The sequence below is a fragment of the Zootoca vivipara genome, chromosome 13 (assembly GCF_963506605.1).
Source record: "Zootoca vivipara chromosome 13, rZooViv1.1, whole genome shotgun sequence".
NCBI lineage: Eukaryota > Metazoa > Chordata > Lepidosauria > Squamata > Lacertidae > Zootoca > Zootoca vivipara.
The window spans coordinates 10,489,039-10,506,185 of NC_083288.1; the positions used below are offsets into that span (position 1 = coordinate 10,489,039).

The 17,147-nt window shown below is 49.9% G+C and overlaps 1 protein-coding gene across 3 annotated transcripts in view; it reads left to right on the forward strand.

Moving 5' to 3' along the window:
* Positions 1–4,125: 4,125 nt before the first annotated feature.
* PLEKHH3 (pleckstrin homology, MyTH4 and FERM domain containing H3) overlaps positions 4,126–17,147 on the forward strand; it is a 35,577-nt gene continuing 22,555 nt past the window's right edge. For 2 of the 3 annotated variants that reach the window (XM_035134409.2, XM_035134410.2), the window contains exons 1-2: positions 4,127–4,442; positions 16,143–16,201. In XM_035134409.2, coding sequence (XP_034990300.1) covers positions 4,296–4,442; positions 16,143–16,201 — 206 coding nt within the window. In that variant the 5' untranslated portion in view covers positions 4,127–4,295. Of the gene's footprint in view, positions 4,443–16,142; positions 16,202–17,147 lie in introns of all 3 variants that reach the window. The other variant, XM_060282285.1, reaches the window with a different exon arrangement.

Consider the following 17,147-nt stretch of genomic DNA (forward strand, 5'->3'; position numbering starts at 1 on the left):
GGGCGCCAGGTTCTGGAGGGCGCCAGGGAAGAGGCGGAGGCTGGACGATGCGGCGCCTCCTGGCATCAGCTCGCTGCCCTAGCCCGCCTCCGCCATGCCGTGCTGAAGCAGTGCCGCGTCGGGAGCCTCTGCCTGCTGTGGCCACTGCAGCATGGGAGCCAGGGAATAGGTGGAGGCTGGGCGCGGCGCGACGCCTTCCAGCATCAGCTGATGCCGGGTGGCGCCATGCCCAGCCTCCGCCCTTGCCCGCCTCACTGAAGCAGTGCCGCACCCAGAGCCTCTGCCTCTTCCCTGTTGGAGGAGCCGCCCACCAGCCGCTGCCCGCCTCCTCCAGCCCTGCAAAGCTGCCGGCAGCGCCGCAAAAAAGGTCGACAACTCTGGGAAATGGGGGGGGAGGGTGCCGGAGGGATCTTTGCACCACTTCGCCGGATATACTTAAGACGGCCCTGGGCAGGGCTGCTGTAGACCAGGCATCCCCAAACTGCGGCCCTCCAAATGTTTTGGCCTACAACTCCCATAGGTAAAGGTAAAGGGACCCCTGACCATTAGGTCCAGTTGTGACCGACTCTGGGGTTGTGGCGCTCATCTCGCTTTATTGGCCGAGGGAGCCGGTGTACAGCTTCCGGGTCATGTGGCCAGCATGACTAAGCCGCTTCTGGCGAAACCAGAGCAGCACACGGAAACGTCGTTTACCTTCCTGCCAGAGTAGTACCTATTTATCTACTTGCACTTTAACGTGCTTTCAAACTGCTACACAGGGACCAAGCAACGGGAGCTCACCCTGTCGCATGGATTCAAACTGCCAAACTTCTGATTTAACCCACAGCGCCACCTGCGTCCCGACTCCCATGATCCCTAGCTAACAGGACCAGTGGTTGGGGAAGATGGGAATTGTAGTCCAAAACATCTGGAGGGCCAAAGTTTGGGGATGCCTGCTGTAGACTATTCTCAGTGAAGCCCTCCAACCTGCAATACATGTATAGCAATGAGCTATGCTGCAGAATTGCTGCGTACAGCTCAGCCTACAATATGGGAATAAAAAGAAGAGTTTTCTCCCCTCCCCCTGCCCCCAAACAGGCAGCATCCTGTGTCCACCTAGCACCCCAAAGATACTGCAGACTTGGCGTTCCCCCTCAGCCTGCCAATACCTCCCTCTTGTGCTCTTTTGATATCCTTCCCTGAAGACAGGATCTGTAAAGATTTTGAGAGATACCAAAAGCTCTGATCCCTGCAAAGCAGATACGCATCAAACTGGGGATGGTGGTGGAATCCCGGGGAATAATTCTTTCAGAAATCCTTTCAGAGTCAGCTGCCTTGGTTAAACTGACCAGGCAAGAGATGCCATTCCAAGAATCTATTTGGCAGCAGCTTGGGCAGGAGCAATGCCATCAGGGGAGGACCGGTGGGGGGGGGGGACAGAAGTCCAAGCCGAATAAGCAGCAAGGCCCACAAATGCAGCAGGGTTATCTTACCACATTTTGAAGTCCTTACTTACTGTCTAAATAGTGTGTGTGGGGGGGGGGGTTCCTTAGGACCATACAACTACGGTAAAACAACCAATTGCACCTTAGCTGTTGGGGGCAACTTAACACAGTTTAGCTACCTATTAATATCATTTCACCCTTCCCCTCATGCATAGTTGCAAAAATTCTGAAATATGATGCAGGAGATCCATGACAGGGTTTCTTTATATATGCGTTTCCCAATTAAAAGCAGCTATGGAGGCTTCAGATTTTGACTCCAGCAGTGGCACTGGGGCAGGATAGGTTTCACTCCCCCCCCTTTTTTAAAAAAAGCCCATCTGAGCCCCCTAGGCTGGGCAGGGGCATAGAAGGGGTACCAGATGCCCATCTCATGCCAGTCTTTTATCTGAAAAGTGGCACAGGGGGGAGATATAAAAACCCGGGTCCCTGCCGCTGTTTGAAAGCAAAACCGCAATTTGAAATCTTCCTAGATATTTTCGATCAGTCTGCAGCAGGCATAGGCAAACTCCGGCCCTCCAGATGTTTGGGACTACAATTCCCATCATCCCTAGCTAACAGGACCAGTGGTCAGGGATGATGGGAATTGTAGTCCCAAACATCTGGAGGGCCGGAGTTTGCCTATGCCTGGTCTGCAACAAGCTGCTAGAAAAATGTGCAACCAGTGTCAAAATTCCACGCTCTTCCACTTTCTTTTCCACACGAGTAACACGTGGTATAAGCAGAGCAAGAGGCACACTCAGAAGCACATTTTTAACATCGAATGTGAAAATGGTTGTTTTGAATATGGCAAAATAACAAAGACTTTGCACAGTGTTGTGTTGAAATTTGTCCTCGTTACTTGAGTTTTCATCCTCTGCAAAAAAGAAAAAAATGTTACATTATTTTTTGCATCATTCTCAGGGTTCTTTAGAAATTCAGTGGCTGCGAGGTTTTGAGCTTTCCTTACTGTTGAGAGGTGGGTAAGGGTGGTGTATGTTTTTCTTTCTGGTAAACATTTCTCAGGCACATGTACAGCCTCCTTGGTTGCCCACACTTCCTTACCACTCTCACAAGACATAGATTGCCTCATAAAGGTTTCCCCTCAGCTCCAGCTGAAACTTGGGCACCTGGGGAGGCTGCAAAGTGCAGACTGCTGGTGAGATGATTTGTAGACTGAAGGAACTGTCATACACGAATATCCTTGGCCACCTCAAAAGTAAGGTAAGTGCAACAAAAACAACGGAATTAACTTAAAAAAAAAACCTCAAGTGCAACTTGTTTTCTCATTAATTGATGGGGAAAGCTGATGGGTGAAGGAAGAGGCCAGTTGTAGACCTGCAGTGCCACCTCCTTTGAAATGCAAATGTAGTAATGAGACAAGCTTGAGAGGTGACAGCTCCCTTGACATTTGGAAGATTTAAGGAGAAAGAAAAGTTATGAACCTAAGAGCCTTGTGGGATCAGGCCAAGGAAACCATCTAATCCACATCCTGTTTCCCACAGCGGCTAACTAAACGCCTCCAGGGAAATTCAAGAGCAGGACATGAAGTCAACAGCCACCCTACCCTACAGTTGGCTAGCCTAGTATTTAACCACATAGCACCACCCAACACGGAGGCTAATTAATAGTTGGGTGATTGATAGCTGTTGATAGACTTGTCTTCAGTCGAATGTTTTGCAGCTTCTCTGGAGCTACTGAGAAGAACCTGATGTGCTTAAGAGCTCTTAATTTCTGTAATGCAGAAGGATTTTTAAAAATGAAAATGGCCAGGCCTTTGGGTGGCCCACACTCCCTGCCCTGGGAATAGAGAAAAGGCAAGTCTGCCCATTCTCAGAAAAAAACTCCTCTTTTATTATGTCCCACATCTTTCAGGGCTGGCCCAGACCCTCCAAGTGTCCCTATTTTCCAGGGACAGTTCCAGATGTATAGATGCCGTCCTGGTTTCTGATTTGATCCTGGAATGTCCCGCTTTTCCTTAGGATGTCCCTATTTTCATGGGAGAAATGTAGGAGGGTATGGAGTTAGGAGACCCCCAAGCCAAGGAGGTAAGTAACAATACAACCTTTAGGTGATATCTCAAGGCAGCCCTACATAAGGAAGTTTTTATGTTTAACGTTTCATTATGTTTCTATATTCGGCCTCCGAAGCCTGCCTTCCGAGTTCGCCAGGAAATCAGACATTTCCCTCCATTACAACTCCAGGTGTGTACTTAAGAAGGCGGACGGGCGGGGAGCCGGTTAACGCCACTGCGGCCGAGGAACGAAAACCACTGCATATGCTCAGGAGAACTGCGTCTCTTGCTTCTCGCGCAGAAGCCTCCCTGCCGCCATACCAGAGGCTCCGGCTCCCTCGGATCGACACCCAACTCACTCCTGCGCTTTTCCTTCTCCGGCCGAAGTCGGGAAAAGGCGCAGCCCTTTCCCGGCGCTCCACCCGGCTCCGATCCTTGAGTTTTGGCACCGGACCGGAGCCCGCCCACCTTGCCTTCGGGGCAGCGGGAAGCCGAGCACGCCCCGGGCCTGTCTCCCTCGCCCAGCCGGCCCGCGTGACGCATCCGGCTGCCGGCCCCCCGGAAAGGGCGGCTCCTCCCGGGGCAACCGGCGGGGCTGGGCCGGGACGCGCTCCTCCTCCTCCTCGCCCGCTCGGGCGCGGGGGCGGGGAGAGCCGGGGCGGGGCGAGAGCCGGGCTGAGCTAGCGCGCCAGACAGCCGGGGAGCTGCGTGCCGGGAGGGTCCCCCTCTGGCATCTCCAAACGCGCCCTGGGCGCACCGTCCTTTCCTTGGCTCGCCTTGCGTGCGCGGATCGAGGCTCCCGCGGCGAGCTCAGGCGCCGGATGCCGTTCCCCGGCGGCTTGTGGTGGTTGCTGTGCTGCAGGCAAGGCTTCACTTTGCTCCGGCGCGACTATGGCGAGGCAGGCAAAGGGGGGGCGGACGACGACGAAGCCGAGGAGTCCTTCGAATTGCGCAGCAAAGGCGACGAGGTGAGTTTGGCAGCTCCTGGAGTTACTTGCTGCGCCCTATTCCCAGCGGGGGGGGGGGGGCTGCAGCTTCTGCAGAGCTTGCCGGCAGATCTCACTTTAAAAACAAAACAAAAAAAATCTTGCGCTTTTGCGACCCTAGAGGAGTCCGCGTGCCTTAACTCGTCCCCGCGCCTCCGATACCGGGGGGACGGAAAGACCAGGAGGACAAAGTCTTCTGAACGCGCGTGGGACGAAAGTTCGCGCAGGTTAACTGCGGGTTCGCCTTTGGAAGCTCTGTCCTGTGCGTCGGGATTGCTCGCTTTACTCAGTGTAAAGGAATTCGCTTGAAACGTGTTCGGAGGCTTTACAGAGCCTTGGCTCATACAGCCCTGGACCTGCGTTCTTTATTTGCAAAGGAGCAAATGAAGGTGGATCCAAGGAGGGCTGGCGCGGGAGAAATCAGTGCATAAACTTCTCCAGGCGCTTTTGCACCTAGGATACCGTATATGCTCTTTGGGGACGATCTAACCTGCAGGATAGCACTCCCGGCCCCATCAGCATGATTGTCTCCATCCTGTGTAAGCAGTTTGGGAGCCACCCCCAAGGCAGCACACCTCACCCTCCCAATTTCGGGGGAGGGTGAGCTTTCTCCGGATAGGTAGCATCAACTAAGTCGCAGGAGTGATTTGCTGGCAACGTGCGTTGGGGAGCGGGTGTCGTCTCCTCATATTCATAATCCTTATGTAATTCTACGGCCATGAATTATGCAGAATGAGCTGTTGTCTTGGCTGCCCGGGCACCTCTTGCTCGCAGCCCATTTCCTTTTCACTGTGGGCAAAAAAGGATGTCATGGAGAGCTGAAGCCTGGCCAGCTTCAAGACTGACAGAGAGCAGGGCTGCCTTTTGGCTGGCTGGGACACAGGGCCCTTCACAACATGACCAGAGTTCAGAAAGAAGCCATTCATCTTCTGTTTCCCTGGGAAGCAAAAGGGAGACAGCTAATTCCTCCCTCTATTGCCCTATTGCCCACCCAATCACCTCTTCCAGAATAGGACCCAGGCCAGCTGCGAAGGATGAATTTCTTGACATCAGCTGTAGATTTGTGCCAGTTGGTTTTTACAGGAATGGTGATGTTTGCTCTAGGGTAGAACGAGCCTGTTCCCTCTAATAAAAGATTTACCTTTCTCTGACCTAGTACTTTGGATACCTGTCCTAGGCATACCTTTGCCCTTGTGTGCTTTCTCTGCAAGAGGATCTGGAGAGCAGCAACATGAGAGCGGGGTCTTTTCTGTGATGGCTTCCCACTTGTGGAATGCTCTCCCCAGGGAGGCTCGTCTGGTGCCTTCGTTACCTATCATTAGGCACCGGGCCAAAATCCTTCCTCTTCTCCCAGGCCTTTGGCAAATTAAGCAACCTATGGCCTATTAAACAGTGTGTGGGGGTTATTGTTTGTTACGATGGTATGCATTTATGTATTTTTACATCGTAAACCACCCTTTGATCCTTGGACGAAGTGTGGTACAGGGCAGGCAAAAGGTTGTAGAGAAGCGGATTGTGGTCTGGCTGGCCAAGGGACTTGAAAAGGTTTAGCTTAACCCGAAGCTGGGTCTGCTGGGAAAATTGGGAGTCTCTTTCTCTCTCACACACACTCGCACGCCTTTCTGCTCTGAAACTTCTCCAGTCAGAAAGGCAGGTCCTATCAAGAGGAACGGGATGTGGCACGTTGGAGGCGATGCCTCACTGCAGCCTGGAAGGAAACAGGTTTTGGGGGTTCTCCAGATCTCCGCAGCGGTGTTATTAGACGTCCGCGGAAGAGGAAGCGCTAGCCCTGGGTTTGGAGGAGGGGGAAGGGATCTCCAAGCTGGACTGCGCAGCGAGTTGTAGCCTTGGTTTGCCAACACATTGCTGCCTCTGGCTGCATTTGTAGGCCCTTTTGCCCTCCCAAGAGGAAACAAAATTTGGGGCGGCAGAGGATTTGGCTGAAGGCATGAAAAGGTTGCTTCACAAATCCCAGAGACAAGTTATTGAGCGCTAAGTATACGCATGCTGCTTTGAGCAGATTCCCTCCCCTTCCTTTGCTCTGCCATGGCTGCGGAGCACCTCCTTTTTAATCCTGCTTAGCAGTAAAATTGGAAGCATTTATGTCCAGCTAAAGCAGAATGTAGACACTGTGGCCCTCTAGATGCTGTTGGACTACAGTTCCCATCTTCCATCACCAGGAGCTGATGGGAGACAGAGTCCATCAACAGCTCCACGGCGCTCCCCCCCCCCCAGGCTCAATGAATTAGATCAGGCATCCCCAAACTGCGGCCCTCCTGATGTTTTGGCCTACAACTCCCATGATCCCTGGCTAACAGGACCAATGGTCAGGGATGATGGGAATTGTAGTCCAAAACATCTGGAGGGCCGAAGTTTGGGGATGCCTGAATTAGATGGTTCTGAGAAGCCCACAGCCCTCTCCTTGCACCCTGCCCATGTTGAGAAGAAAAGTACCTCCATACCTGGAGCTTCTGTTTAATTACCATGGCTAATACCTATCAATAGGCCCATTTATAGAGGATAGGTCCCAATCCCATTTTAGAGCCATTTAAGCCCATGGCCATTGTCTCTTGTGTTCAATACATTGTGTCATGGCTGTGGAACTCCAGCTCCCATCAGCACTAGCCAACGTGGCCAATGTTTAGGGATGATGGGAATTGTGGTCTAGCAATGCATTGTGTAACTTTCTTTGGTCTGTCCCCAGTCTGCTGGCCAACCAATTTAATAGGGTGACCCTCAGTTTTAGCATTGAAGCGAGTAGGGAAATCCCCCCCCCCCCAATACCATGCCTGATTTTGCGCACCTCTGTCTTAACCATCCTTCTCTGTCAGCCTGGATAGCTCAATTGGTTAGAGCGTGGTGCTGATAACGCCAAGGCTACAGGTTTGATCCCCGTATAGGTTAGCTGCATATTCTTGCATTGCAGGGACTTGGACTAAATAATAATAATGATAATAATTTATTTGTACCCCGCCCATCTGGCTGGGTTTCCCCAACCACTCTGGGCGGCTTCCAACAGAGATTCAAAATACATTAAAATACATTTAATAAAGAGATTAAAATTACATTAAACCATGGCAAAGCTAACCTGGTTCCATTTGTTTATCCTCAGGGTCCCTTCCAACCCTACAATTCTATGATTATCTGATTCATTTATTCCAGCCCCCCCCCCCCAAAGTAATTTCCAAGTGCTCTAGCTTCTTCTTTTTTTTGGACAGGGGAAATGCTAAAGCTATTCCATCATGTCTTTTAACTATAGCCTTTGTGAGATGCTGCTGCCGGAACCTGTTTTCCCCAACAGGTCTGCCAAAGCAGAGATGGGGTGGGCGTGAGCTCACCTCACCACTACAAAAGCAGCTTGACTAGCTGGAGAGACCAGATCCTGAACCCGGTCATTTGATAGGTGTTAACTGGGCGTGCCGTAGTGTCACACACGCCTGGCACTGCTTGCCCTCACCCCTCAGGGAAATTAAGGATTTGGAGCAGGCATCCCCAAACTCGGCCCTCCAGATGTTTTGGGACTACATTTCCCATCATCCCTGACCACTGGTCCTGCTAGCTGCTAGGGATGATGAGAGTTGTAGTCCCCAACTGCATCTGGATGGCCGAGTTTGGGGATGCCTGATTTGGAGGATGCTATCCAGCTTAGGCTGGCTGGGGTTAGGATGGTCCCTGGGAATGTCGCCAAGGGTCAGGGAAGAAGGGAGTTGAAGTTTGCCAATATCTGGAAGGCCACAGCTTCCTCTCTCTCACACACACACACACCTAGCATTTGAAATTAGCCAGGTGGCCAGGCACGTTTTGTGACTGGCGTGAGTCCGATTGCGATCACTATTATTTTCCCCCTTGCCCATCTGGCCGGGTTCCCCCAGCCACTCTGGGCGGCTTCCAACAAAACATTAAAATACAGAATCCATCAAACATTAAAAGCTTCCCTAAACAGGGCTGCCTTAAGATGCCTTCTAAAGGTCTGGTAATTGTTGTTTTCTTTGACCTCTGGTGGGAGGGCATTCCACAGGGTGGGTGCCACTACCGAGAAGGCCCTCTGCCTGGTTCCCTGTAACCTAGCTTCTCGTAGCGAGGGAACCGCCAGAAGGCCCTCAGCGCTGGACCTCACTGTCCGGGCAGAACGATGGGGGAGGAGACGCTCCTTCAGGTATACTGGACCGAGGCCGTTTAGGGCTTTAAAGGTCAGCACCAACCCCCAACTTTTCCAGTTAAAATACATACAGAGTTTGGGATATACTGTTGAGAAGATTTTCCTGGGTTAAAAAGTAGTCATATACGCAGGAATATACAGTATATCCTGGCTGTTTCTCCAAGGAGTACATGGTTCGCCCCCTCCTCAGTTAATCCCTACAACGATCCTGTGAGGTAGGCTGTGACTGGCCCAAGGTCACCCAGTCAGCTTCATGACCGAGTGCAGATTTGAACCGTGATCTGCCAGGTCCTAGTCTTACACTCCAACCCAGGGGTCAGCAAACTTTTGCAGCAGGGGGCCGGTCTACTGTCCCTCAGACCTTGTGGGGGGCTGGACTATATTTTGAAAAAAAATATGAACAAATTCCTATGCCCCACAAATAACCCAGAGATGCATTTTAAATAAAAGGACACATTCTACTCATGTAAAAACACCAGGCAGGCCCCACAAATAACCCAGAGATGCATTTTAAATTTAAAAAAAATTCTACTCATGAAAAACATGTTGATTCCCGGACCGTCCGAGGGCCAGATTTAGAAGGCGATTGGGCCGCATCCGGCCCCCGGGCCTTAGTTTGGGAATCCCTGCTCTAACCACTACATCTCCCTGGCTTCCTAGAGCACTTCTGCTGTGCTATGAGCTGAATTAAGTAGGCAAACAAATATGGGGGAAAGCAAAATGTCACTTGGAGAAGGATCTGAAATATTTTCGTTGAAGCGTGAATTTGTTTTATTCTGGATTTCTTAATTTGATGTTTTAATGTGTTGTAAAGCGCTTTGAGATTTCTTCTTCTTCTTTGAGATATAAAGCAGTCTAGAAATGAACTGAAGAAAAAGAAAAAGTAATCTCATTAGGGGGGGGGCGGAATGGCGCCTAGACGTTCTGTTGTGGCGACCGTAACCTACATTTTAAGGTGTCATTTGCCAATGAGCTTATATGTCTGATTTCATGAACAGCAAGGCTCAGAAATGGACACCACATTTCCTCTTTCAGTAACTTGTCTCCAAGTCCAGTGCTTTTGCCATGCGGTTTTGATCCAAGGCTTTCTGAAAGGGGAATGCAGAATTTATTTTTCAGCCATGCAAGTTCCTTCATTTTGGGCCCTCAGAATGGTGAGGGAAAGTGTTCAGTTCTCTTCTCCATCAGATTGTAGTGAGAAGTGATCAGACACAACCACGTTTGCACCCACAGACCCCACTTTGCCCAAGTGAGAAAAATCCATGATTTGTCAACTTGCTCATTTATGTGGATTGTCGTCCGAAGAGTTCCATAAACTGAAACAGTTTTATTTTTAAGGGAGTAGAGTTCTCTCTTTCGAAGGAGGTGGGAGAGCTGCTGTAGTCAATGGGTAAACTCTTACATAGAGTTTACTACAGGCATCCCCAAACATCGGCCCTCCAGATGTTTTAGACTACAATTCCCATCTTCCCCGACCACTGGTCCCGTTAGCTAGGGATCATGGGAGTTGTAGGCCAAAACATCTGGAGGGCCGCAGTTTAGGGATGCCTGGTTTACTATTTCAAAACACTTTATTTTTAAAGTATTACACTGTTCACCTGAACTAGAACTAGAACAGTATCTGGCTTCTTTTTGCTCCCCCCCACCCCCACCAGTCTCTCACAGTTCAGACTGCTAATCTGAAATATTTCAGGTAAAGGTGCTTTTTCGGTGAGGACAAGGGCTTGCAGACTCAAAGAGGGCCCTTCCTTTCCTTACCATGCAAATTTGAGATAATTGCTACAAACAACCATTAAACTTTTAAAAGCCCTTCTGAGCCTAGTCATTATAGTATGGCCTCATTCACTTCTCCTGGAGAAGAGGGAGGGGGACACCTGTCAGAGCGGGGAAGGGTGTTTAATTTTCATTTTTCATTTCACATTTAATTTGTATACCGTCTTTCTATCTTACAATACCCAAGGCGGTTTACAAGTTGAAGAAACAAAGAATGTACACCATATAACAATCCAATCCAATACAAAAATGTGATAATGAAACATAACCTTAAAATAAGCAACTTATATCAAATAAAGTAAGATTCAACGTTCTGTTAGAATAGTAAGGTAAAGGTAAAGGGACCCCTGACCATTAGGTCCAGTCGTGACCAACTCTGGGGTTGCGGCGCTCATCTCGCTTTATTGGCCGAGGGAGCCGGCGTACAGCTTCCAGGTCATGTGGCCAGCATGACTAAGCAAGCCACTTCTGGCGAACCAGAGCAGCACACGGAAATGCCATTTACCTTCCTGCTGTAGCGGTACCTATTTATCTACATGCACTTTGACGTGCTTTTGAACTGCTAGGTTGGCAGGAGCTGGGACCGAGCAACGGGAGCTCACCCTGTTGCAGGGATTCGAACCGCTGACCTTCTGATCAGCAAGACCTAGGCTCTGTGGTTTAGCCCACAGCGCCACCTGCATAGAATAGTATAGAATATTAAATATCAGCATATAAAAATTAAAACAGAAACCCACTTTTAACAATTACCATAAATAATTTCTAAACTATAATCAATAAAAACAGCGGCAGGTCACAGTGCATAAAATAATACAACACAAATTGAGAAGCAGAGATTGGAGGGTGGGGCAAGGCACGCGGAAAGGTCTTGCCTGATGGACGGCTGGAAGTCTCGCCCCTTGAGGAGACCTTGAGGAGTCCTGCCTAGGGTTCTCCTTGCCGGAAGCAAATTAGTGTCACGGTCCGGTTGGCGGGCGTCAGGACCAGAGGCAAGATGGTGGTGTAGAAGCAGGAACAGGTGCAGGGCTGAGGGTCCAGCAGCAGGCAGTCGCAGGGTCAAGGAGCAAGGCAGAGGCGAAGGTCTGGGAGTCAAGGAGCAAGGCGTCGGCAAGGCGAAGGTCCAAGGGTCAAGGAGCAAGGCGAAGGCTCAAGGAACAAGAAGCAAGGCGAAGGTCCAAGGGTCAAGGAGCAAGGCGAAGGCTCAAGGAACAAGAAGCAAGGCAAGGGTCCACGGAGCAAGGATCAAGACGTCGGCAAGGCAAGGGTCCACGGAGCAAGGATCAAGACGTCGGCAAGGCAAGGGTCCACGGAGCAAGGATCAAGACGTCGGCAAGGCAAGGGTCCACGGAGCAAGGATCAAGACGTCGGCAAGGCAAGGGTCCACGGAGCAAGGATCAAGACGTCGGCAAGGCAAGGGTCCACGGAGCAAGGATCAAGACGTCGGCAAGGCAAGGGTCCACGGAGCAAGGATCAAGACGTCGGCAAGGCAAGGGTCCACGGAGCAAGGATCAAGACGTAGGTAAGGTAAGGGTCCACGGAGCAAGGATCAAGACGTCGGCAAGGCAAGGGTCCACGGAGCAAGGATCAAGACGTCGGCAAGGCAAGGGTCCACGGAGCAAGGATCAAGACGTCGGCAAGGCAAGGGTCCACGGAGCAAGGATCAAGACGTCGGCAAGGCAAGGGTCCACGGAGCAAGGATCAAGACGTCGGCAAGGCAAGGGTCCACGGAGCAAGGATCAAGAGGCCAGATACAACCAGGCAGGGATAGCGTTGCTGTGGCCAAGAGCTGAAGGGAAATGCTGAGCTTTTATCCCTCCCAGCTCTTGCCACCAGGTGCAGTGAGTCATCAAGTGGCGACACCTGAGTGACCACTCCTTGCCTCTCCAGCACAAGCTGAGTTCTTCACCTGTGTGGCCACTCCTTGCTTCTCCAGCACAAGCTGAGGCAGGCCCCAGTCCTGCAAAGCACTACAGGCCCCAGAGCCTGACTCCTGCCCATACTCCTGACAATTAGGGCCTTCTCCCACAAAGATTCTGAACCTGCAGTTTCCAGCTCTGGTAGCTTAATCCTGCTCTGAAGTCATCAGAGAAGGGTTCTAGGAGAGCAGCCTCAACTCCTGGTGGGCTCATCATGCAATGGAGGAGTGTTGGACTAAGACCCTGGAGACCAGGGTCCATGTTTCCACTCAGCCATGAAGCTCACCACCACTTACCCCAACCTACCTCACAGGCTTGTTTTGGGGATAATATGGAAAGCAGAAGAGCCACGGATATCATCTTCCATGTTCGAAATTAGCTAAGTCATTGGCCAAGTCAAGATGCATGGGCTCTAGGATGGTGCCTGACATCTTCACCATCTGGGGAATCATTGGATCTGGACTGTTTTCACACAATAGTACCATGTCCTGTAGAATTCTACCGTGTATGTTTTATCTGCACAATCAGAATGAATTTCCGGAACCAAATTGGTTTCCTCCTCCTCCTCCTCTTCTTCTTCTTCTTCTTCTTCTTCTTCTTCTTCTTCTTCTTCTTCTTCTTCTTCTTCTTCTTCTTCTTCTTCTTCTTCTTCTTCTTCTTTGCAGTCTGAGTAGGAGCAGTCACCACTAAGAAAAAAAAGAGGTGCAAATAGGTCCCTGGATAAGTTCTCAAAGTTCTTAAGCTAGCTCACGGTTGTCATCTGAACTAGCCAGATGTTTAACTGAGAACCACAGTCAAGTCTATCAGTTGGAAAATAAGATTTTAGTGCTTGCTTCGGAAGCACACATACTAATATTGGAGCAAATCAAATCAAACTTTATTTGCGTAGCCGACAGGCCATAGCATCAAAAGGACAAACACTAACAAAAATACATTACATATATGGTTACCAATAAAACCTATTAAACCTATTAAAACCCAAAGTAAAAGCTGGGTTATCATTCATCGATATCCCTCTGTCCCATGGGCGGCGACCTTCTCTCTGGTAGACTGTTCCGGGCCGGTTAAGTGTAGAGCCCAGCCAAATTGAAAGATTGTGAATATAATATTGGAGCATGAAAAATAAGACTTTAGAGCCGTCTTGCCTCAAAATGGCAACTAGACATTCCGTTTTGGTGACTAACCTTGGTTTAAGGAGCAATTTGGGCCCTAGCTTACATATCTGAGTTTCTAACATTGGGTCGAGCTCTTTGGAGGGAAGTTGGGACATGACAGCTAATTAGTACCATATAATATAATAATATAATAAGCATTGTTCTGGAAGCACTCTGTGTGTGCCGTTTCTGGTGATCAGCCATGATAAAACTGCAGGCTCTGGGTTGCCCTCAACTTGGACACTCCGCAAAGGAGCTCAGTTTCTGGAACGGGACTGCGCCATTTATTTACCAGCCTTTCTTTGCATGGGCATCCACTGGAAAGATGCAAAAACAAGGGCTTTGAATAAACACTTTGAATAGTTGTGCAGAAGAAGGCATTTCAGCAATTGCATGGGGCAAAGATGCCCCCATTGGTGCTACAAAACTTGAGGTTTGGTGCTTTGGGGGAATCGTGGCTTCCAGAAGCTGGCATTCCCCCCCACCCCACCCAGGTAACATGAGGATAGTTGAGAGCAAAGGGAACCACAGCAGTCTTATAAGTGTTGGGGGATGTGGTGGGATGGCTGCCAGGCAGTGCCGCTTCTGCTGGTCCTCTCTTGTTGCAAGCCCCCTTCTTCCTCTCTGTGTGCCCAGCTCTTGCCCTCTGGGCAGATAAATATAGTACAGTTAAATATGTGCTGAGCAACAGTGCCAGAGTGCAGGCATACTGTGATTTTTTTAAATATACAATGCAGCCTGACATCTTGCAATGGCGCCCATAAAACCAAGACAGCTTTTGCTTTTTTGTCTTGGCCTACACATACTCGCTGTTTCTTTGCCGTCTTTCAGCCACGCTCCTCTTCCTCTGCAGGTTGGGACGACGTTGAAGCTAGGGGTAGTTTGGTGCATGGATTTTAATATGCTTGTAAATGGTAACATCTGAATTATGAAAGCTGCTCTCTTGCTGATTTTAAGATGAAGAGAGCAAGATGGTGCATGTTGCCGAACCAAAAGTAAACCCAGCAAAGTTTTGCATTTTCGAGCATCATCAGAACATCACGCTTGTTCTGCTTTGCTGATAATTTTCTGAATGATTAATCCATTTTAAACACAGCCTATGTGTTGGAAAGGCTGATTTTATGCATGCTGAGTGAGTCATAAATCAGGATTTGCTTCTTCTTTTCTATTGCTAGTTCCACCTTATGATGATAAAGGCATTTGCCCCTCTCCTAGTCTTTACCCTTCTCCATAGCCTTGGGTCAACATTTTGATCTCCCAGTTCTCCTATATTACCCACAATTATTAGCGTCTGCCACTTTCTCTACTTCAGATGAAATCACTAGCAATGGCAGCACATGATGTATGTAGTCATTGCATGGCATGGATGTAAAGCAAGGCACCACTAGCACCAATAGGAGCCTTTTGTAAGCATTATTTGGGCTCCACAACTTTCAGGGTGCCCTGGTTTTTACTTTCTGAAATATGGCAAACCCTAGGCTTTTGGCGCATACCTGAATTTGTACATTCCTCAGCTCGTCACTTTAAATCAGCGTTTTTGATCCTAAAACCCTGCAGCATTTATGATACGGGTGGTGGTAATTCACTGAGCTAGGAGGAAAAGGGTTCTATTTATTTTTATTTATTTATTTGGGTTGGTAAGCAGTTGAAGGTGTACGAGGGTCTCCCCGCCACTTCCAGCGTTGCTACTTCTCCAGAATAATCCTTGCACATTCTCTTGGCGCCTGCTGCCAGCCTGCCTGCCCCTGCAGGATTGTGGCAGCCCATGCCAACTTGATCTGATTTATAACAGGTGTTCTAATGCCAGAGGACAGTTGGTGCCCTGTCTATAACAGGCTACCTGTTGCAGCAGCTCCCTGGCTTTATATTTAGTCTTTCCGTTTTTTCCACCTGGCCTTTGCTCTGGCAGGGAGAGGGGGCCAGGAGGAGTGCAGGGCCTATGTCGAAACTGGACCTGGTTGTGTGTCCTACACTGCCCCCCTCTCCCCGGTCCCCCTTAACTGTGCCAAGGATCTCCTTGCAGATTTTGGTGCGTGCTAAGACCACCGAGCCCCTTTGAAGAAGGTGCACGAGGCCAGATTTTTCTCTTGCCCTCTCTGCTGGGGACTTTTCTGCTATCCTGGCTTTCCCGTCCCCCTTTGCAGAGGAAGGAAGCCTTGGCTACAATAGGACTTTGTTTGCCTGGATCTTACTCAGCAATGTGCTTGTGCAACTCTGCACAGCCCCGGAGCCCAACGCCAAGGTCGGCTGAGGATACAGGAACCCGTTCAGCTGCTGCAGCTTGCGGTGTGTGGGGGGTGGGGGTGGGGTGGCGGTGTGTGTGGGGGTGAGGTGGCTAGGCAGACAGACTGTGGCCTGGGAGGGGCAGCAGCCCAGACGAGGCAGCCTGGGAAAATTGCAGATTAATAATTCACTTCCATGTGCGGTTGGGGAAATGGGAGGGCCATCATTACTGGGCATTTTTTCCCCCAATCTCTCTTCGGACTGGCCTCTTGCTTTTGTGTGAGAACACACACACACAATATAATAATGTGCGGCAGAGGGTGGTGTTCCGGCTCGTGGGAACCCCCCCCCCGGTCTTAAAAGCCTTCTAACATGTCTCCGTATCCAAATCACCTGCAAAGCGTAGCTTTGTTTTCTGTGTCCTGATCAGTGTCTCCCTCCCCACCTTGCTTTTCAGGGAGCTCCCTTGCAGGTGAACACCACTCAGCCCAGTCGGATCAGCAGCGGTTCCGAAAGGTGAGCAGCGAAGGGTCGTGGGGTAGCTCAGCCGGTAGAGCACAAGGCTCTGAATCTCAGGGTCGCGGGTTTGATCTCCACGTGGGTCAAAAGATTCCTGCTTTGCACGGGGTTGTACCGGGTGACCCTCGTGGTCCCTACAGTTCTGATTCAGTTTGGCACTCGAATAGGCAAGTGTGTTATTGGGGGTGGTGTAGCTGTTCATGTCAGAATTCTGGGTCCTGTCAGCAGAAACCTGTAGGATCCTGCAACTCATGTGATTGGTTTAGGCCCTGACACTTATTCTTTTAGAAAAAGAAAGACCTATTTGGGCAACTAGATCTTTTCCCCACTCCCATGCCTCCAATCTTAAGCCAGAACCCCTGCCCATCAAAGGCCAATGACTGCCTGCCCCTTCTGTTTGTTGCCAACTTATTCCCTTATCCGTTGCTGTCATCAGGCTCCACCTTTGGCCAAAAGCAAAATACTGGAAAGGTATTAGTGAATACAGGTTTTTTAAAATCTCTACGGCTGAAGCCTGCCTACGTGACAAGCCACCTTGCTTCGAAGTCCTACCTTCTGATTTGGGATGTGCAGTGGTTGGCAGCAGTAGCTACGTGCTAAGGGCGGATCACGTACTGGATGTGCTTTTCTTGTTGCATGTTTTTAAAAAAACCAGTCCTGGGACTTGGTCCTGTCTCAAATTAGCATATGACTGGGGGTTCCTACTGACTTAGATTGCAGGCAATGGGAGTGGGGGAAAGATCATTCTAGTTGCCCAGATAGGTCTTTAATTTTTAAAAAAGAATACAGTAAGTCCCAGGGCTTAAGATTGCCTAGAAAACCTGTCCCCCTCTCCCCTGAAAGTATTCCCTCTGATCTCAGATATTTGGGGGCGGCTGTGTGGGGAGAATACTTTGTACATGTTCAGATGCACTCTGTTACCATTTTACATGAGAACTGGCCA